The sequence below is a fragment of the Drosophila pseudoobscura genome, chromosome 2 (assembly GCF_009870125.1).
Source record: "Drosophila pseudoobscura strain MV-25-SWS-2005 chromosome 2, UCI_Dpse_MV25, whole genome shotgun sequence".
Taxonomy (NCBI): Eukaryota; Metazoa; Arthropoda; class Insecta; order Diptera; family Drosophilidae; genus Drosophila; species Drosophila pseudoobscura.
The window spans coordinates 22,614,702-22,635,060 of record NC_046679.1 but is presented as its reverse complement, the minus strand read 5'-3'; the positions used below and the strand labels follow the sequence as shown (position 1 = coordinate 22,635,060).

At 46.3% G+C, this 20,359-nt stretch overlaps 4 protein-coding genes across 10 annotated transcripts; 1 reads left to right on the top strand and 3 right to left on the bottom strand.

Annotated features, from left to right (window-relative positions):
- Nucleotides 1–149: 149 nt before the first annotated feature.
- CtsF (Cathepsin F) lies at nucleotides 150–16,029 on the bottom strand. 2 transcript variants are annotated; one of them, XM_002137732.4, is made up of 6 exons: nucleotides 15,724–16,029; nucleotides 7,658–8,107; nucleotides 1,865–1,995; nucleotides 1,051–1,803; nucleotides 801–982; nucleotides 150–729 (listed from the first exon to the last, which is right to left on the bottom strand). In XM_002137732.4, exons 1-6 carry the CDS (start codon nucleotides 15,823–15,825, stop codon nucleotides 464–466), a joined length of 1,884 nt encoding a protein of 627 aa, XP_002137768.2. In that variant the 5' UTR covers nucleotides 15,826–16,029; the 3' UTR covers nucleotides 150–463. The 2 variants fall into 2 exon arrangements, with proteins under 2 accessions (XP_002137768.2, XP_003736743.2); XM_003736695.3 differs by lacking the exon at nucleotides 7,658–8,107 and having other exon boundaries at nucleotides 15,724–16,023.
- Nucleotides 2,183–2,909, bottom strand: LOC13036428 (uncharacterized). 2 transcript variants are annotated; one of them, XM_015182376.2, is made up of 2 exons: nucleotides 2,752–2,909; nucleotides 2,183–2,706 (listed from the first exon to the last, which is right to left on the bottom strand). In XM_015182376.2, the coding sequence occupies exon 2, from the start codon at nucleotides 2,667–2,669 to the stop codon at nucleotides 2,421–2,423; it is 249 nt and encodes an 82-aa protein (XP_015037862.2). In that variant the 5' UTR covers nucleotides 2,670–2,706; nucleotides 2,752–2,909; the 3' UTR covers nucleotides 2,183–2,420. The 2 variants fall into 2 exon arrangements, with proteins under 2 accessions (XP_015037862.2, XP_003736745.2); XM_003736697.3 differs by having other exon boundaries at nucleotides 2,183–2,685.
- Nucleotides 15,980–19,100, top strand: LOC4802490 (uncharacterized). Of its 5 annotated transcripts, none has more exons than XM_033382816.1 (6): nucleotides 16,163–16,236; nucleotides 16,794–16,932; nucleotides 17,007–17,127; nucleotides 17,219–17,451; nucleotides 17,511–18,555; nucleotides 18,624–19,100. In XM_033382816.1, exons 4-6 carry the CDS (start codon nucleotides 17,220–17,222, stop codon nucleotides 19,042–19,044), a joined length of 1,698 nt encoding a protein of 565 aa, XP_033238707.1. In that variant the 5' UTR covers nucleotides 16,163–16,236; nucleotides 16,794–16,932; nucleotides 17,007–17,127; nucleotide 17,219; the 3' UTR covers nucleotides 19,045–19,100. The 5 variants fall into 5 exon arrangements, with proteins under 5 accessions (XP_033238713.1, XP_033238707.1, XP_015037861.2 ...); XM_015182375.2 differs by having other exon boundaries at nucleotides 17,180–17,451; XM_033382822.1 differs by lacking the exons at nucleotides 16,163–16,236; nucleotides 16,794–16,932 and adding an exon at nucleotides 15,980–16,066.
- Enoph (enolase-phosphatase E1) lies at nucleotides 19,086–20,092 on the bottom strand. Its single transcript, XM_001359365.4, has 3 exons — nucleotides 19,639–20,092; nucleotides 19,317–19,573; nucleotides 19,086–19,259 (listed from the first exon to the last, which is right to left on the bottom strand). The coding sequence occupies exons 1-3, from the start codon at nucleotides 19,995–19,997 to the stop codon at nucleotides 19,117–19,119; spliced, it is 759 nt and encodes a 252-aa protein (XP_001359402.3). The 5' UTR covers nucleotides 19,998–20,092; the 3' UTR covers nucleotides 19,086–19,116.
- Nucleotides 20,093–20,359: the final 267 nt, after the last annotated feature.

Below are 20,359 nucleotides of genomic sequence, written 5' to 3'. Positions count from 1 at the left end.
ACCTTTCCATTTTCATCCCTTTCCCTTCCCTTCTCGCACCACTGTCCCACAGCCAACTGTTGCATGCACCAAGGCTGGCATCGATTAGGGGCCCATGCCCGCCACACCTTTTATCCATCTCAGAATGAGAATGAGTCTCTGATTCCTCGTACAATTCGTAGTTTAAATTTATTTCAGTTTATAAGCTGCTTTATGTGGGAGAGGGATGCTGAATTTGTCGTGAGATTACAGATGTTCGAAATGATTATACTGTTTACATTGAATCGCATGAAGCTCGCATGAAACTAAACGATATGCTCGTTGCGTCTGTCGCTGAACATTGAAACGGAAAGTACACAAAGTAGAAGCTCCAAGATAGATATCTTCTGTCTTGCTGAATGGCTCGAATATTAACCTAGATATACATATAGTCATACATGACGGGGTGACGGGTTGACGGGGTGGTCGTGGCCGCCGTCGGGGATTAGGCCAACACTGCGGAGGTGGCCATTTCGCTGACGCCGCAGGTGTTGTCGCCGCGATAGACGCGGTAGTAGCCCTGCTCGCCCCAGCGCGGTCCCCACGAGTTCTTCACGATCCAATAGGGCAGGGTCTTGTGGAAGTTGGGATAGTCGGAGACGCCGTAGCCCACAATGAGCACGCCATGGTCGAGGTTCTTCTTGGAGCACAAGGCCTTCCAGGGATGGGAGACGCCGCCGCGATAGAACTGCATGGCATTGGCATTGAGGCCTGGAACCAGAGGATACGTGAGATGAGAATGCTGTTTGCTTGATGACAATCAATCTCCATCAATCACTTACCAATCGAGATGGGTCCGTGGGTGAGGAGCCATTCCTGCATGGCCGTTTCGTTGCCCTTGGGCAGATCCACAAATCCAGAGACCTGGACATGGGAGAGCGTCCTGTTGAAGTGGCACTGCTGCTTCTTGGCCTCATAGGGATACTCGGCCTCGTACTCCAAGCCGCCAATGTCCTTAATCGCTCTAGGGCACAGAAAATGAAGGAAGCGTGAGCATCAATGCGTAGATGTCTTCGCTCAGCCATCACTTACTTGTAGGCATTGTCCATGAGTCCGCCATTGCAGGCACTGTCTGTGGTATCACAGTCGAGGAGCTCCTGCTCGGAGAACTCCTTTAGCTCGCCCGTCTTCACGGCATACAGGCCCTCGATGTTGCCGGTCACACTGAAGGCCCAGCAGGAGCCGCAGGAGCCCTGATTCTTCACCGGGGTGACGGCATTCTTCTGCCTCCAGTCGAACTCCTTGGGAAACTCCCCCTCATAGGCCGGCACAACGGCTGGCGCCCCGCCCGTGGGCTTCTGCTCGTCGCGCTGCCAGAGACCGGTGCGCTCCTTGTACTCCGTGCTGGTCATGTCCGCGAACTCCGTGATGCCGTACTTGGCGCTGCCCATCTCGTTGGTGTTCAGCTCCTCGATGGTCTTCAGGTTCTGCCGGAAGATGCGCAGCCTCATCTGGCGCTCTGCCGTGTTGTCGTAGCGACGCCCGAACCGGATCTGAAACTTGTGGAACAGATGGTCCACCTTGTCCAGCGCATGGTGGCTGTGGCTGTGCTTCTTGTGCGTCTTCTTCTCGGCCCACTCCACGGAGCGGCTGTGACGGGCCTGCACCACCTTCTGGTTGCGGCACTTGAAGGTGATGTCGTGTCCCTGCTCCAGCCACGGCTTTGCCCAGATCTCGACGATGCAGCGGTGTTGCTCATCCGTGTTGCCGTCGATGAGGTCGGCGTCGATGCGAGTCAAAGTGCCCGACACCAACTGACGCGAGGCCGTGTAGACTTTCACGATTCTGTAACGGATTGACAGTTGATTAAATCCCCCTTTGGATTGGGTTTGTCAATGATTCTCACTTGTAATGAGGTCCCTCGCCGGCTGTTAGCTTGTCCAGGGTGCGCTGGAGCTGCTCCTCTGCTTGCTGCGCATCGAAGGGCTTGCTGCCACCCAGGGGTACATCATTCAGGCCACGCTTGCTGCGCACGAACTGAAAGAAGGAGGCGAAGCAGGGAAATGGCTTAGTATTGGATAGCTCTAACACTTTCAATGAAGAAGTGTGTGGCCTCCCAATCCCTGGAAATCGTAGGTGGTTGCCCAATGAACATGATTAATGAGAACATACTCCAGGATATTCTTAACTGAAATCGAATTATGGGAACCCCAAAATGCCACAATGTTGCCACTTAAAAACTTTCTTTTAATAACATCAAATTTTTTTTTAACATTTTCATCAAATTATAACATTAATTGTGATCGCAGCTCTGGGTGTGGAGGGACATTGGCTCGGTTGATACTGGTTATCGGTATCCAGAGACTATCGAATCGGATAACTTGTGCGCGGTGTGTACACACTATCAAAAGGTGAAATGAATAACGGTTGCACACCACACCCTAAAATAGAGTACAGTCAAATCAGAGACCGCACTCAAAGGGCACTACGTAGTCGTCAAGAATGCGCACTTTGTGCGGCTTTCCCTCGGTATCGACGCCCACTTGGCCGACCGCCTCAGCCTCGGGCACCTCGCCTTGATTGTCCTCCGTCGATTGTTCCTTTTCCCGCCGCAACACTATCATGCCAGCGGCGGCCGCTGCCTCGTGACGCAACCATCCGGACATGATCCAAATCTGTCGAATGCACGCACTCAAAGCGGAAGGTTTCATCTTGAGCTTTATTCTTCTACTTTCAGTGAATAAATATCTATATCTAGAGGTTATATTTTGCTGGAGGAATCACCATACGCACCGTTGAAATATTTTGGTGTAAAGTATTTCCTAGTTTTCTAGATTTCTCCTGCCCGTGTCTAACGTTTCGAAGTGAATGAATTTTGAATAGATCCTTCAATAAAACTATAGTGACTGATTTCCCGATGACTTTGATGTGTGTTTATGTTTGTAGGAATAGTTTTTCCAGAGGATTTGCGTTATAGAAAGTAAAAAGTAGGCTGTGGGCTTGAGATCTTGTAGGATAGGAAAGTTAAAGCCACCACATATGAGTACTCTGCGATACATAATCCATATTGTTTATTGTTTAGAGTTCAACAATGGTCAGTTCAACTGTGGAACTGTAGAAAAATGTACATGAGTTACTCTACAGGCAGGCTATGGCAAGTTCTCTGACGAAATTAAAAAAAAAGGGCGCGGCTGACTAGATTATCCCATCCCCACATATTTTAGGGTCCTGAACACGATTCAGATTTTCTCCATCACGTAAGGTTTTATTCTAACCACAAAAAAACCTTTATTGGCGGAAACTCTTTTGAAAAGTTGATCGGATTTGCTTGAAACTCGTCACTCGTGGTCAATAATTACGAATTTGATGTCAGTTTTCAAAAATTCAAAGGCCGGATTCACTTAAAACGAATAACTCCCCGGACTTGCTACATCTACATCTTCCCCCTTTAAATAGATCTTTTGAAGGGAGAAGAACTCGATACAAATTCGTAATCAGTGACCTCAAAAGCCCCCCATTGACGAGTATCAAGCAAAACCTATCAATAATAATACTAATACTAATTTACATCGATCTAAACAAGCAAATCTGTGAGATTTATTCAAGATTGCCCATAATTGTCCACTTGACTGTCTCTCTTATCTGAAAGACAGAAATAGCCTTACGGAAAAGGCATGCAGTGAAAGCGATAGAACTATGCTTTAGTTTGGATTGTTGGGCATCGTTTTGGCACAAATAGTGCCATCTAGATACGATTTGTAGTGTAATTTAGCTTTTCATCTCAAGCCATGAGTATCTCAATGGCCAAGGCTCATTACTTAAGGCTTAAAGCATAAGAAACCAGTATGAATAACATTATTAGTCCTATGGGGAATGCACATATATGCTGTATATGCGGTCCATCATTCTAAATGAGCTGGAATAACATATAAAAGGATCCAACAGATACAAGCATAAGCCGCCAAAGAGCACACAGGGCGCAAGTCAAACTACATTGCCTTCCCACCCACTTTGCCCTCTACTGTACTCGTGTATGTCTTATATTGTATCTTTGAGCTCGTTAATCCTCTTGCTAATTAACCGAAATAGATACACTTATCCATTGCGAACAGGATGACAGACAGAGGGACACACAGCTGTCGCCACATCAGTCCTGTGACCGACAGTCCTTGATGGAGGGGGCAGATGGAATGCGAGTGTGGAACCTGGCACATAAATTACATATAAATGCAAATGAAACAAAGACAAGTCGGAATTTACATTACCAAAATTGACAGAAAGACACACACACGGGACACACGGCACAAACGGATGCCGGAAAACTTGCACCAAAGAAAACCCTACGACGGACGAGTGTGTGCCAGCACCACCACCCTAAAGGCAGATCAGATCCCAACAATAACACAGTGGAAGACACATGCGGCAGGGCACATAAACCATTCAATGCCGAACACAAAACCAATTAAACCAAACATTTTGGCTGGAAATTCGTTTGCCTCTTGGCATCGATGATGGCGATGCTGTTCTGCTCCTGTTCCTCCTCCTCCTCCTCCTGAGCGATGCTCCTGATGATGGGCTCGGAGTGCGGGATTTCCGAGTAGGAGCCCAAAATGTCTGATGATACTACTGCTGCTCTGCTGCCGTTGGCAGGTAACTGACAGGGCAGGAGGAGAGGAGTCGTTCGACCAGGACAGGTCACCTCCCAAGCACCGAGGCGGCTGATGGGGCCAGCGACAACAATGCCCGAATGAAATGTAATGGCTCCGACGTGTGTATAATTAAAAATACAGGAGGGGGAAAAAGAAACCAGCGAAAGAGCAACGGCGGAGCAATGTTTCGACGGGATTGCCAGTACACGGCCTGTACGGGGGGCTGTACAGCCTGTCCGAACATGAATTCATTAAGCCTTCCGTTCCATCCTCCTACCTCCTACCTCCACGACCCAGCCACCCATCCGAGCCATCCCATAGATCCTGCCACAACACAACTGTCCCCATTCCCCAGTCGCCTCAACCCCACCGCTGAGCTGTTAATTCAAATGTGTATTTCAATAAGAATTATAACGTAAATGATGTTTCAACGAGCCCCGTGGGCGGAGGAACAGTGGAGCCAGATGGGAGTGTGTGCAATGGCCCGTAAAATCCATTCGGTTGAAAGTACTCCGTACACACATACACCCACACACACACACACACACACACACGATATATCGACAGTCAAGTGTGGCACCGATTCTACAGTTTCTGACAGTTGCCGCAAATCAGCGAAATCAGTGGGAATTGTTTTCGTTCTCGTTCTCGTTTTCCATTCATTTATTCTATTTTATGGTATTTTAGAATCCCATTTAGATCTCCCTCTCGAATGGTTGAGCATTTAATTGTGTTGAAGATCCACAACAGATTTCGGTGGTAGAAGAATTCATTTATTTAATCAGGAATATGGGATATCTGTACATATAGCAATATCTGTTAGAGCTTTACTTCGGAGAGGACATCTTTTTCCCCATAGATTACGAATATTGTGTATTTTTCAAAGAATATTCCATTTTACAAAAAGAATGTACTATATATTAGATAATTTCAAAGTAGATGTTTAGGTGCATGATATATATTCTTTAATCTCCTATTTTGGTATATTTTTTTTTACTTTAATCATTAAGGGAAGGGACCTTCAGGAGGTTTATCCTTAACATAGGTAAAATAAAGTATTAACTGGGATATTTGGTGGCACGCACATTTGAACTTTTCTATAGGTGATTTACCACTCCATTATAGTATTTATAATCCCTCTAAACACTAAAGAAATCTTCTTCAAGGGGAGGCTACTCGTAGGTTTTCTTGTTTCTATTTTTAAGCGTAGAATCAAATGATATCTTTACCTTTTCATATCTCTTTCTTCATGGTTTTAATATTTTACTTATTGATCTTTTGGGAGATCCCTTAGGAGTATTAGACCTCTTTTAGAGGAATCCCCATAGCTAGGGAGAACATTGTTAGGGTTATTTCAGCCATAATACCATAACTTCTTTTACTTTTCATATCGTATAATATTTCTGTGGTATGTGCATTATAATATCTCAAGATCCTATAAGATAGATCTCTTTTATTGGGATCTAAGAAGAGCATGGTATATATGTAGGTAGGTATGTATATCTACTACTATATCATGGAATGGTTTGTATTGTATTTTTAGGAAAGAAGATATGATAAGTCAGTTATAAGCATAAGTAGACTCTACCACCATTCTCCAACAGTCTCTTAATATCTTGCGATCTGTTGGGAGTGTCTATTCTTCAGGTAAAAATGTACTCTTCACTTTCCACTTTCCACTCTCCATCGATCTTCATACCACTGTGCATTCTCCTGCTGCAGAGAGTCAACCGCTGTAAAAAGTAGAGCACAAGGATAATGAGAACACTTGCTTCGCACTCACGTGTTCAGTGTGTGTGTCTGTGTGTTTCTTCTCTCCCCCCCTCTCCACCCTTGGACACCACAGGCGCCGACACTTGCACACACACACACACACACACAAATACAGACACAGCAAACCCACTTAACCTCTCATATATATAACGGTACTTGCCAAGGGACTCTGGGCTAAGCTTCTCTCTCCCACTCGTTACCCTCGAGAAATATAGACAGGTGGGTGGGTGGAAGATGCTCTCTCCCGCTCTCTCGCTCCCCCTCGCCGAGAGGCCACCTTCCTCACGGGCTTAAACAGATTGCGGCCGTAATTTGAAAGCGGAAACTCATTTGATTATTAAGGTGAAATAAGTGTTGTGTGGGTCGGGGGGATGCTCAACCCTACCCTGCCCCCCAAACACCCTCCCACACCATCAGGGAACCATGGACATCGATATGGACAGGTGTGGCAGGTGTGTGCAAAAGGCAAAGCTTAAATAAATTCAATTAAATAACATTTTCTTCTTTTATTGTTCGCATTTAGGTTGAGTGTTTTTTATATAAAGAGTACCGAGTATTTACGAGTATGTATGGGGACTAAACAGAGAAAGACACAGGGAGATGTTCTGATGATGCTTAGGGGGTGGATGGGATGATAGAGTGCTGTGTGTGTGTGTGTGATGATGATGATGATAATATAATATTCATGTCGCTGAAGATGGTATAATAGTGGTAGCCTCCTCCTGAATGGTCTCCACCTTCTCCTCCTCCTGCTGCTGCTGCTGCTGCTGCTCCTCGCTGTCCTCCTTCTTCTGAATGGTCTTTTCAAAATTATACGCACCCACCGATAGGAAATCGTCGAGCCAACGTTTCTCATTATCGTTGAGCTCGCTGGTGGCAGGAGGCGTCGTTGTGGCATCCACCTGCTCCTGCGCCTCCACTCCATCATTTGCCACACTCTCGGGGGGAGTCTGGGTCTGTTCGGTGGCCGCCTCATCAATGCTAATTGCCGTTGTGGCCTCATTAGTGGGCCCAGGCCCAGGGCTGGGCCCAGGTGGCGTTGGCTTCCAATCGGAGACTGTTATGGTGGCCAACAGGGCAGGAGCAGCAGGAGCAGGATCACCAGCCAGAGGAGAGGCAGAAGCTGGAGTGGTGGTGGCTGGAGGAGCAGCGGACTTATTCAGGCCGACTTTCCGCTTCGTTGGCCCCACGCCCGTGAGTATTTGGGCCTCCAGATTGGCCATTTCGGAGTCACTCAGCTCGTTCCTCTGCCCGCCATTGAAGATGCTGTTACTCACGTATTTCTCGTTCAGCAGCCGGGCCCGCTCCGCCGGATCCGAGGAGACAGAGTTCTCCGCCGAATCCGTGCAGTTCGAGGTGACCAACTCCCGATGCTTGTCCCCCCACTGGGTGCGCAGCCAGGGCTTCTCGAGTATGACCAGGCGGCAGATGGTGTCCGCGTTCTCCTTGTCCTTCGTGTCCACAGCGTTCAGCAGGATCTCGTACCGCACGCCGCTGGTGATCTCCCGGAAGGCATCGATTATGTTGATGAAGTTCATCGAGAGCGGCAGGAAGGTCATGGCTATGTTCTGCACGCCGATCAGATTGGGCGACAGATACTCCCGCTCTCCGGGATTCAGGACATGCACCAATTTGATCGGTGGCTCACTCACGCCCTGTGCCTCAGTGGTTGTCTCTGACCCCGCGACAGATTCGGATTCGGCTTCGGCTGGGGCTGGGGCGGCTCTCTGGTTTTTGATTTTTGATATTTTTGTGGAATGTTTGGTGGTTTTTGTTGGGGGGCAGGGAAGGAAGACAAAACAGAAAGCAAAACACATATAAGGATACACACAGAAAACAGAGAGATCTTTTGGCAAAAAGCATGGATCGGGGGTTAAGATGTGTGTGTGTATGGGGATGAGGGTGAAGGTGAAGGGGAGGCAAGCCGTGTAATGGGATGGTACTGTGCGGGAAAGCTCTAAAATAAGATCTACAACATCGAAGACCATTCACTTGGGGGAAACTTGTGCAGCAAATCAAACGAATTACTCTATTTTCATTCAATAATTCACAAAACCATCACATAATTCGATAACCGCCAAAAACACAACTTTAATCCCATAAAACCATCCTCAAATAATCCCATTAAACCTGCTTTAACACCCCGCAACCATCACCACTCGAGTCCTTCCATGATTTAATATTCAGAAGAGCACACACAAAGGAGACCCCGACCCTGCCCTGCCCTGCCCACACAATTTGTAGGCAGATTTCAGGTTAATTATAAATGACTGCAGTGCAGAAACATTGTTAATCGTCTGTCCCCCACACACTGGAGCACCTGCTCTCCCTCTCTGTGGCTTCTGTGGCCCAGAGGCATAAGGGCCAGAGGCCTAAAGCCTAATGAACTCGGCATAATTGCAGCTGCAATTGCGGTCAAATGCTGTGGCAACGGCATGGGGGGACATCATCTGGCGACCAATCAACTCAATCAGTGGGCCAACGCTTCACTGGGTCTTCGGTTAAGCCGCAAAAACTAATTAACCATCGCTGGCAAATCGGAAACTGAGCCAGAAACTGAATCGAATCGAATCGAATCGGTTATCTGGCCAAGCCAGTAATTCATCGATAAATGATGAGGCGCCACATGATGCAAAAAGCCGATGACTGACAGAAATACTCGTAGATGGATTGACTGACAGGAGGCCGCCCCGGCCGCAGACAGATTTTGCTGAATAATTTAAAAATCGAAATCACAAAAAGGCTGCCAACTGACTTCGAAAACAGGCTACCCAGCCACTGATGCCACTGACGATGTGGATGCCACTTCTGCAACTGCTGCTGTTTCTGGTAAAGTAAAGCTGATGCATTGCCATTGACAGCAGCAGCCAGCACAAGAGGGATACATGTAATCGATATTTCGACAGAAGGATACCCGCTAAAGACGTGGGAGATGGTCTGAAATTGGATTTCCATTGGGCACATATCTATCTAGTATCTTATCCGATTAAGTTGACGATTGTTTTGGGAATGGTTAGATGTGGGTTTTATTTCGATATATACATATCTCTACCACAGTCTATCCTTATAGTCTCCAAAGTATATTCCGATCTACTGTAATTTCCTCAGACCTCATCGATATACCCCTTTCCCACTCCATCTGTTAGGTATTTACACAAAAGTAGAAGACAGTAGACAAACGGGCATGCTCTGGCGGAGGGGAGCTTCTGGCCAAGAGAGAGAGTCTCTCTGTCTTAACGTCTGGTTGACGTTTCGGTCGTTCATCCTCATTGCCGTTGACGCGGTGACAAAAAGCCGAAAAATGCATAAAAACTTTTGACAGCGGTTGTTGCGTCACTGCCTGCAGTCGACGTTGATGGCTGAATGCTGATGGCTGCTGCCACTGGATGATGTTGAATGCTTCTGCTTCTGCTTGATGCTCTGATGCTCTGAACCTGATTATGTTGAGTGGGTGGTGGTGGTGGCTTCGGTATTTCGTTGGGCCGTTGCCTTATTTTTCAATTAAACTTTATGGCATTTTAAGCAAAAACAACAATGGCAGAGAGCCCATGCCATGCCCATGATGGGATTTTAAGTTCCTCCAAGACTCGACTCGACTGGGTTAAGGTCTTGCCGGGTTAAGGCTCCACTCTGCCATCCAGTTATGCCCCCCATCCACCCGTTTTGTTGTCCTGGAAACTTTAATGCAGAAGCGTAACCAATTTTGATGCAATACCCATACCCGTCCCCATGCCACGTTTTAATGCACGTCTCGCATCGGTGTGGGGGCATGCGGCATGCTGCAGCCCTCCAATAGAAATTGATACTGCTTCTGAGAATCTTGGGGTTATTAAGTCCGTAACTTGAGTTGCGGTGAGACGGCAGACTGCAACGTGTTGATTATATTCCAACTTCTTAATGGAAAATTTGCCCTGTCTGTGGTAATCATATAAGAAGCTTATTCCGAAGAGGGCTTGCAGCTCGAGTTTGGAGCTCAGGGCAACTTAATGAATGCTGAAGAAACCAGCCTTTTGTCTGAGCATTTTGAGGAATTCCAAATGAAAATTCCCATTCAATTTCTGATGCATTTACCACCAACGTTCTTTCGGTTAATATTTTCATTTAATTTAGGCTTTGTTTTTAATCAAAATATTTCATATTCTCTTGGTTGATTGAGCTCTTAGTCAAATATTTCTGCGAATTTCTGCCCAGAGGATGTTTTGGTTTCCAACGAGAATTTCCCAAAAAAATATTACATTTGGTGGTTAATATGGGAATTACGCTCGTTTGCATTTGATGGGAAACCAAAACAGATTTTATTAATGCCAAAACCAAAGGAAACCACGAATGGGCATTTACAGACCTCCTTCATGGATGGGAGCTCTCTTCCGATTTGACATGGGCTTTTCCACATCATCCCTTTTGGCACTTTATGAATCCCCTTGTTTATGCCACTCTTCAACACTTATTCCCCGCTAATCGACAGCGTAATTCCCCTTGATCTCCATAATCTCCGCTTACATACGTATGGGGCATATGGGGGATATGTACAATGGATCCACTCTCCCATTCAGATGTGCAGTGCAAACACCGCCGGCTGAAACGCTCACGCACAACCGAAAAGCATGCCCAAGTGTGAGTGGATAAGCGCATTAAACCATGCAGATTGCAGTGTTGGAAAACTTTAATTGAATCAACACAAACATCAACGAGCAGGCGTCGCGTCGCCGTTGCAACTCTGCCTCTGCCGCTGCGCTCAAACGCCCAAACTGTGAAATTGGCAATTTGGCTTCTGTTGTTTTTAATTAAAGTTTAATTAAAGCGATTGGCAGGCAGGCAGGCAGGCAGGCAGGCGGCGGGGCAGACGTGTCCTCATAGTGCAAATAAATGCAGCAGCCAGCATCATCAAGAGAACGCCGTAATATTCTCTCTTTGGTGACTTAATGTTTTTTTTTTGTTTTTACGCAGCTCTTAATTAACATTTTGAAATCCACTTACGCATGACCTGCCCCCAGCATCCAGCAGCCAGCCCCCAGTCGCATCTCCAGCCACAGGTCCGATATAAATTTATTCATTAGTGGAAAACCGGTATCATATCTGTCAGAGATAGTTTTAGTGGCACACATCAGAGTCTCCGAATCTAAATCTGAATCTGAGCTACGTTGTTGTGCAACGCACACTCGGGGCCCCGGCTCCAAGGTCAAGATGGTTGCCTCCTTAGGCCTTTGATGAGGTGCGCACGTTTTGGGCGTGTGTTTTTGTGTTAATAAAGACATTAACCTTGGTCTCTGGAGTGGAGTGTGGTGGTGGGGGAGACCGCTTTCTTTGGACCCCTGCTGTGCAGGTGGGTTCTCGTTTTAGAGTGACTTTTTGTTGAGAAGGGTTTTTTCTTGGGTTTTATAGTAGGCCAGGGTTTACGGAATCTCAAGCTGATTTCTTCATAAAAAACAGCTCAAGACCCGTTTGTCAGGTGGTTTTTTGGCTAAACTTCATTTGGCCTTAGATTTAGGCCACATTTTAGTGGAGCTTCCAGCCTTGTTCTCATTTTTAGGTCTTCATTTTTGGATCCCATACAATTTTCATGTGGGAATTTGTTGCCAGCCAATTTCGAATTCATTTGCAGATTTGTGGCATTCCGTATTCATATTTTTGAAGCTTTGAAATTTAGAAATTCCTCGCACGCTCAAAGCCAACATCTTTGGAATGATATTGGCTTTGTTCCATCCTCGTTCGATGCTATCGGAATACCTGCAATTGTGGTAGCCCCTCCTGCTGATGCCATGACAACCCCACCCCAGAAAACCACTTGCCCTCCCACACGCCTGGCTCATAGTTTTAGCCTTATGCATTAGCCAGAGCCAGCCCCCCCTCCCTGCACCGCCAGATCCAACCATCTGCCTGCTTAAATTTCCAATCAGAGTATGGAGACACACGCACTCACAGCCAGATGGGGCTGTCGGTTAGCCCCTTTCTCTCTCTCCCTCTCCATTGTCGGGGGCCAAGCTCATTATAAACTTTACCTCCACTGCTCCCCTGGGTGCTAATTTGTGCTCTGCGGGGGGCCCGCACAGTGCGGGGTGGGGGGGGGCTGATTGGATCCGGGTGTCTTGGGTTGACTGGACCATTTAGTGGGAGACGCAATGCCGTAATTTCCTTTAGCATTTCTATTAGGCAGCAAATCATGCACAAAATTATACAAAGGATGTGGCCGCCAGACAAATGCCATGAGGATATCTGTACCTATCGATGGTTACGGCTGGACGATGGACTCCCAGACCACCCCAGACCCCCCCCCCGGACTGTCAGCAAGTCAGCAGAATCGTGCCACTGATTTGCATAAATCCAAAACGAGACCGAAAGAAGATATCGCATTTGACAATTGCCGACAATTTGCTGGCAAAGACTTCGATGGATTCCGGCTCCTCCTTCGATTTCTCCTTTTGTTTTTTTGTGGCTTTTCTGAATCATCCCATTTGATTTCCTAAATGACAGTCATAAACCGCCCCAAGACTCCCATCTGCGCACTCCACTCCCAATGACTATCGCCATTCCTTTGAGATATTTGTGAGACAATAGTGGCTCGTAATTTGGCAGCCAGTTTTAGGCGAATCTTTGCCGCTGACTTGGCTGAATGAATATTTATATGTATGTGTACATATAATAATATACTATAAATGTATGTGCTCCGTACATATGTACATATAATTTATGTATGTACAAGTGTTGACTTGATATCCAACGTTGTTCGTAGTAGTTCCGCAATAATATTCATTTATGCAAATTTTTGCGCCATGCATTCTTCCTAGTCTCTGGGGGGCTTTTAGTGTGCGTTCCAAACGTTTCTTTGTGTACCCTCTACTCCACACAAGGGTGGGTATATCCTTTCTTTGGATGTTTGGAGAAAGATAGCCAGGAAAAGGGCGCTTGGATGACAAATCCGAGCAGGCGGTGGAGCGGCATCAGGCCGACTTAAGAAGTGGCTGAATGCTGGTCGATGTGGGAAAGCTGTTCAATGAGGAGCGCAACAAGGAGCTGGTTATGGCGCCCACTGAGGAGGAGCAGTCCCTGGCAGTCCGGACGGTTGTGGAGCTGTTCTTCGGCCAGAAAATGCGCCTGTCCTGCTTTACGGTGGCCGTTTATGTAAACAACAATGTCAACATCTGGACATGGTCAGGCAGGGGCTCCAGGATACTGAGCTACGGCTCTGCTTCAATCCCTGCCACTGGATCTGGAGGTGGTCTTTGGAGAAAAGATTCAGATGCACTCCAACCGAGAAAAGTCTCTTATAATACGATTATATTTCCATTCACATAAGAACTATATTATTATTTAAGCGAATACTTTCAACGATATATCGTGCATGGAAGAGCCTTTAAATTGGTAAATGTTATGTGCTCCAATATAAGACATTCATTTAATCCAAGATAAAGGATACCTTTCGGGTCTCAACCATCCCTTACTGCATTTTAACTAGATTTATTTAAACTTATTTTTATTTCCACTGAGGCATGTGTCAAATTAAAATTCGACATTTGGAACGCGCGTGGTAAATAATTTCAAATGCCCGGGAAATGCTCTCCTCTTTCCACCCCCAGCCCCACGCCCCACTTCCCGGTGAGGGAGTGGAGTGGCGTGCCACCACTTTTGTGGCTTCAACCACACGTTGAACCCTTTTTACGCTATATTTAATTATTTGCATATACAAATATTTTCGTATGATGAATGCTGTGAGATTTTTTCGTTGTCGGTTTTTGCCCGGCTGCCGCCAGCCGGAAATTTAATTGATATTGATGACGCTGCTCTCAGCCTGTGCCTGGTGTCCAGCAGGATCCGGAGTAGGAGTAGGAGTGGAGGCCCATCCAACCGTATTCCCCCAGTCATTAATCTAGCACATTACTTGGTGGAATTGGGGGTATTGGATCAGAAACAGAAATTTAATTTATTTAAATTGAAATCTGTTCCTTTCTCTGACTCATTGAAGAGTTAATCATCGTTTGAAAATCTGTTCACGTTCAGTCATTTGTGTTTGCCTCTATATATATAAATATACTCGTTGTATTGTGTCTAAAGATTTCTGAGAATTATATTTGGATGTTTGAATGGATATATACTCGTTTTAGTTGATACAATCAATTATGGAATTTTTGTTGAGTTATTGTGTCACATTGATGGATGCTCTTTCAAAGGGGATAAGGGGATTATGGGCTTGGAGAGGTGATAAAATATATAACATTTTGGAACTATGAAACCTAAGTGGAGTTCAGGAATATACTCATGTTTTCCAATCAACAAATTTTAATATAAAACAGCTTTCTAGAATATTTGATTTCATCGGGTATTTTGCTGAAATCTCTTGAGATTTGCATTGTACAATCCGTCCATGTCATAGAATATTTGGATATTTAGGTTGCATACGCCTGTTGCTGTATAAATGAGGAAAAAAAACCCCCGTTGAAAATATTTTATTTCCTAAGGGAAATAGTTCCCAAGATTTATCCAGATCTGAGATCTGATAAGTATAACGAAAGTTCCCTTCCAATCCATTGGGGTAACAAATTGTAGAGGCAAAAATTAAGTCGCAATTTTGCCTCCAAAGATTCGCAAGTCGCGTGAAAAAATCAGCGCACACAAAGAAAGCCTAATCGGTCGCAAAAGTATAATTAAGAGCCCCGCCGATCGTGAATAAAAATATACTAAAATAGCGTTAGAGGACGGATCAAATTGGTGCAATCGGTCAAACTGATAAGAAAACAGCTGATTAACATGATTCTACTACATATTTTAAAAAACACGACGTAGAACAAATTGAATCCAAAGCAGGCGCTCGCCAGTCCCTTCCCGGCTCGATAAGTGGGAAAGAAAGAGACGAACCATGTCCGCTAATCAACGGTTAAAAAAGAGAGCAAACAATGGACAAGAAAATATGGCGCATATTTGTACAAGGTAAAGTTGCTGCAAGGTGAGCTATTTCGTCTAGTTATCTATTTTGTTTTCCGCTATCACTTCCACTCTTTGTCTGCTCTCTGCTTTCAAGCAAAACAATCACAGATTGAGAGAACGGGTTCCGGGAGACCGCTTCACCTTTTATTGGTACACCTTGCCCATGCATGTACGTTTCTTTGTGTGTGAGGTATGTATTGCATGTGTGTGTGTGTGGTAACAAAGCAAGCAATGTGAGTTAACTGTAAATAGCTTATTTTTCTTAATATTTAACCGTTGTGCCCTTATCCCCCTTTAAAAGCTTTAGTCACTTGGGATTTCGTTATTCACTTAAAGCGTTATTGGCCTTCACACTCACGGAAAAGCGTTAAATGTCGCAATTTTCGCGCTGCTGAATCATAACAAAACACGCACACACACTCACCTGATCATTCCCCGCCTCCTCCTCGTCCATCAGCTCCACACCAGCTGCTTGGCCCCCCAAAAACAAAAAGAGCGCAACTGTTGCTGCGGCGTACAGCCTCATCTTGCTGCTGTGGTTGCTTTTATTTATGGCCAAATTTTGATCAATTCGTCTAAGCACCAATGACGTTTGCGAAAAAGTTTCACACGTAACGCAGGTAAAATCGTACGTTGGCGGAAATACGCCGCTTCAAAATAGTGTCTTTTCCGCGACGAAACGAAAGGCGACGCGTCTGGGCAAACGAACGGGGGAAAACAGTGCAGACTAGCGGCTCCCACCGAAACTGGGGGCTATTTGGATCCAGGTAAAAAACGCTAGTGACAACTACACGGTAACTAAACATTTTCTACATAATGAGAGGAAAAGAGGGTATGGACAATGGGCAAAACGGAAAAAGAAAGTGCAACGCAGCAAAGTAAAGTCCACCCATATGCTTAATATACCTTGAAGACAAAATCAGACGTCACATGCGAGGTGAGGTTCGTACGATTCCTTTTAATTTGCATTGGCTGTTTTTGCCTGTAGTGCAAACCCCTTTTTATAGCCCATTCAAAATAAAAACTCATTTTTTCGTTGCATAAGAGAAGCTAAAACATATCGTATTAAAAACGCAATTATGAGTAAATCCAAAAAATATACAGTCTAACTTCCGTATAGCGAATCTCATGGAAAATTCGTTATACGGAAAATTCGTAATATAGAGTATGTTTTTGCTCCATATAGAATTTCAGTGTTCTGGAAATAAATTCATTATATAGAAAACTTCGTTGTATGGAACTTCGTAATAGAGAAGTTCGATAAAGGAATATTTATTTATAAAAACCTGTTTTGGTATACCATTAACAGTTTATGTATTGCAAGGTAGTGATCTTGCGCTGAGGTACAGTTCTCAGTTAAATATCTCGATCCCAATACATTTCTTGGCTTTTGCATTTATGACAAATGAGATGACAAATATTTCCTCAATTCTATAATATCCTTCTCCCTAGAGTAATGTATTGCTACGATTTTATCTTATTCTCCGGCTTCAGGGTCGCATAAAAATGGTCTGGTTTCAATACGATATAAGTCGTTATATGTATTCAAATTACGGATATATTTATATAGGATGGGCCCTAAAATTATCATACAAATCCGCCAGACCAACCAACAGAATTGTTATATTCTAACGTAAATATAACATTTATAAACAAATTTCGTTGAAAACCACTAAAAAAGACAATTTAAAATGATCTAAAATATAGGTTTAACATTATCTGGGACAATTAAAGCCACTCCGGCGACTGCGTAGACATGTCCGGACTGTGCGTGACCTGGCGAATGGATCGGCCAAAACGGAAATGCACAAAAACAAACGCCATGGAGGTAACCGCTGGCAACAATGCCACCAAACAGTCGTTTCACAATATTGATAAAGCTCCTTTTTCCACTATTTTTCACACATTCCGCCCGCCAGCATGAGTACGCACTCGGGTCGCGCGTATCTGAATTCATGTCTCAAAGTGCCCATAGATCCGTGCAACAACTGTCCGGCTCCGGTCTACAATCGTCCGAAGCTGTGTCTCGGCAAGAAGCAGACGGGCAAGACGGGCCGCGCCAAATCCACTGACTCAATGGAGGCGGAGACACCTGGATGGACCACCCAGACAGGGATCCGATCGCTGGCCAAGTTTTACGACAGTATACCTGGTGAGTGGTGGTTCCAAAAGGATAATTTACGGTGACTTATTGCTCGAGTTCTTTTCCAGACTACTGTGATGTGAAGCACATGCACCAGGAGGAGTTCTACTCGACTCTGGAGAGCCTGCGAAGCACCAGCCGTGAGCTCAGAGCGCAACCCAGAGCCGAGCCCCCGGCGGAGCGTTGTGCCAGTGCCAGCAGCAGCTCCTTGGGAAAGTCAAAAAAACGCGCGGGAAAGGGGAAAAAGAAGAGACTTCCGTTGGTGCTGGATCCAGCTCCCGCCTCAGTGCCACCCACCCCCACACCACTGAGAGCTACAGCACATAGCCATGCCAATCGCTGCTCCACGCCCGCAGTAGTCATCACTCCCATCTCCAGTTGCCTAAGCGAGGAGTACGACAAGTGCCTGAGGGATCTGAGTCGCCTGAAGAGCTTCAAGGAGGACTATGCCGTTGAGGTGGCCGACTTCAAGCGTTCCCTGAAGAGCTTCGAGGAGGAGTTCAAGCGGCCGAAGACCACCAGCAGCAGTGGCACACAGACGGCACAAAAGCCTCATCCAACGGGTCCGCCCGGAAGCCACACGGCTGAGCGAGCCAAGTGTCGCCGGGAGATGCTGCGCCGATGCTTCAGCGTCAACGATCTGGGTGGGATTGCCCCGCACTCGAGTTTCACGCCACCTAGAACTGGCCAGCCAAAACTGAGCAAGTATTTCCTACCGAAGAAGGAGGGGGAGGAGAAGGTGGTTCCCAAGATTCAGATAGAGTCGCCATCCGTGTCTTCCAAGCGCAGCAGCAGTGCCTCCACAACTGGGCGAGGGCGCGGACGTCGTGGCAGGGGACGCAAGCCAAAGATTACAGCGATGCAGTCAGAACCGGAGGAAAAGTGTCGGCCGCCTTTGAGAATCTTCGAGCTGGAGGAGGATATGCCAAAGCGGACGCCCAGCGTGTCCCCCCTTCATCCAGTGGCGCGTCCCAATCTGGCAGCCACTCTGCGTGCCGAAGTGTCCCGGAAGAAGGTCAAGGAGCTGAAGAACAACTGCACCTACCACGATCCCAGGCCACAGTTCGATTGGGAGGTTCGCAAGACGCCCGCCTGGAAGTCCATGTCGCTCAAGTGAGTGCAGTATCCCTCGAGGATCTGAAGACCTTTAATTCGCTGAACTATTTTTGTGTGTCCTTTAGTGAATCCCATAAAGCCCTGCTATCCATCCGATTGGCCACGCGGAAGGCGGAGCAGGCCCTGCAGGAGCGTCAGTATGATCTGCACATGACCATGATGCGGCAGCGGGTCAAGTCCGCACCCTTGTTGCTGGAGGGACCCACCTTCTGGGGCCCGGAGGTAGGCAAGCTGAGCCACACCTGCCAGAGCGAGGGCAGGCGACACGCGTGCGAGAGCAGCAAGCAGCGCAGAAAGAAGTCTAGCTGCCCGGCCGGGGACGCTGATGGCAAGATACAGCAGCTGCGTAAGATCTATGGATCGGAGAAGTCCTGTTCGCGCCAGTCGCAGCGTAGCAAGCGATCCGCACGTCGACCCAGGGACCAGGAGACACCCAGTCACGACAGCGGCGATGATTTGTGCAGCGTGGACCGCGCCTTCCTCTAGAGAAGCACTTAATTCTGAAGCACCTAGCCACAATACATGTATACTTTTTTGGATGATCCCATTGGGAGAAATTTATTCGGGCAGTTGCAAGGTGTGGAGCGAGGAGAAGTCTGCAATCAGCTCGTTGCTGTACTTCTGGTCATCGGTCAGGGGAGTGTTGCCTGGACGCTGGAGAATAATAGTCTGTAGACCAGCGGAACGAGCAGCGGCAGCTTCTGCAAGGGAAAGAACACTATTAAATGAATGTATTCTGGCAGCCATCCGGCACTTACCTCCAGGAATATCCGTGAGGAAGAGAATGTGACTTGGATCTTCACCCAAAGACTGGGCGATGTTTGCATACGATTGGGACTCCTGTTTATGGCCCACATGGGTGTCGAAGTGTGCGCTGAGATGGGTCAACAGGTCCCCCACAATGCTGTACCTGAAGATAAGCTTCTGGGCGGCCACACTGCCGCTGGAGTAGACGGCAATCCGAAGGCCTGCCTCACGCCAAGCTTCAAAGGCCCCAGGCACATCATTAAAGACACTGCGAAGGGATACAAGTTCATAATTGGTTTATTAGGCAGTAATTATCTAAGATTAAGATCTTACTGGCCCATGAGTTCGCCGGTTTCATAGCCCTGCTGCCAGATAAGGCCCTGGAGCGTTTTCAGCGGCGTCACCTTCAAATCTTTGTCAATCAGATAGCGCACAAAGCCTGTGATGACCTGCACATCCACTTCCTGTGGAGGTACACGCAACGTGGCAGTGTACTCCGCGTATTGTGGCACCTGTTGCAGCTCTCGGACAATCTGTTTCACCTCCGAACTGCTCTCCCAGGACTCTTCGAGGAACTTTTTCACATTGTTCTTGGCATAGGGAAAGAGAACATCATGCACAAAGCTGATGGACGTGGTGGTGCCTTCAATATCCACCAGCACCACCTTGGCAACACGTTCTGTTGACAGCATTATCACTGATAAACGGGAAAGTTTTCTACAAAATCAAAAAAATCAAAAAATTCCGGATGTCACAGAATCTGTTTATCAGTATGACCGCGGATTTATCGGTAAAAAATACGGTCCGACCCTCAGAAATATACCGAAACATACTAAGACGGTTTCAAAATATATATATTTATGAATCAATTTTGTACTTAACTGGCTAGTTTTTAGTCCTTGCTTTTATTGTATTTTGACTAAAACAAGGTTTAAGCAAATAGTTCAACAAAAAAAAAAACAGGTGTAATGCTTGTATAGCCTTTGTACACCCTATTTCGATAATTTCATATGAAGATGAAAAAAGACCTTTTCTCAAATTGATATGTTTTAGA

What these genes read in the sequence shown, in the direction of transcription:
- LOC13036428 (XM_015182376.2), bottom strand. Translation starts at nt 2,669, where the DNA reads ATGAAACCTTCCGCTTTGAGTGCGTGCATTCGACAGATTTGGATCATG.
- CtsF (XM_002137732.4), bottom strand. Translation starts at nt 15,825, where the DNA reads ATGAGGCTGTACGCCGCAGCAACAGTTGCGCTCTTTTTGTTTTTGGGG. An exon ending in CTCATGGACAATGCCTACAA is followed by an intron (nt 983 to 1,050) that starts GTAAGTGATGGC and finishes TCTGTGCCCTAG; the next exon opens with AGCGATTAAGGACATTGGCG. An exon ending in CCACGGACCCATCTCGATTG is followed by an intron (nt 730 to 800) that starts GTAAGTGATTGA and finishes CTCTGGTTCCAG; the next exon opens with GCCTCAATGCCAATGCCATG.
- LOC4802490 (XM_033382822.1), top strand. Translation starts at nt 17,220, where the DNA reads ATGAGTACGCACTCGGGTCGCGCGTATCTGAATTCATGTCTCAAAGTG. An exon ending in GTTTTACGACAGTATACCTG is followed by an intron (nt 17,452 to 17,510) that starts GTGAGTGGTGGT and finishes GTTCTTTTCCAG; the next exon opens with ACTACTGTGATGTGAAGCAC. An exon ending in TGGAAGTCCATGTCGCTCAA is followed by an intron (nt 18,556 to 18,623) that starts GTGAGTGCAGTA and finishes TGTGTCCTTTAG; the next exon opens with TGAATCCCATAAAGCCCTGC.
- Enoph (XM_001359365.4), bottom strand. Translation starts at nt 19,997, where the DNA reads ATGCTGTCAACAGAACGTGTTGCCAAGGTGGTGCTGGTGGATATTGAA. An exon ending in ACCGGCGAACTCATGGGCCA is followed by an intron (nt 19,574 to 19,638) that starts GTAAGATCTTAA and finishes ATCCCTTCGCAG; the next exon opens with TGTCTTTAATGATGTGCCTG. An exon ending in CCTCACGGATATTCCTGGAG is followed by an intron (nt 19,260 to 19,316) that starts GTAAGTGCCGGA and finishes TTTCCCTTGCAG; the next exon opens with AAGCTGCCGCTGCTCGTTCC.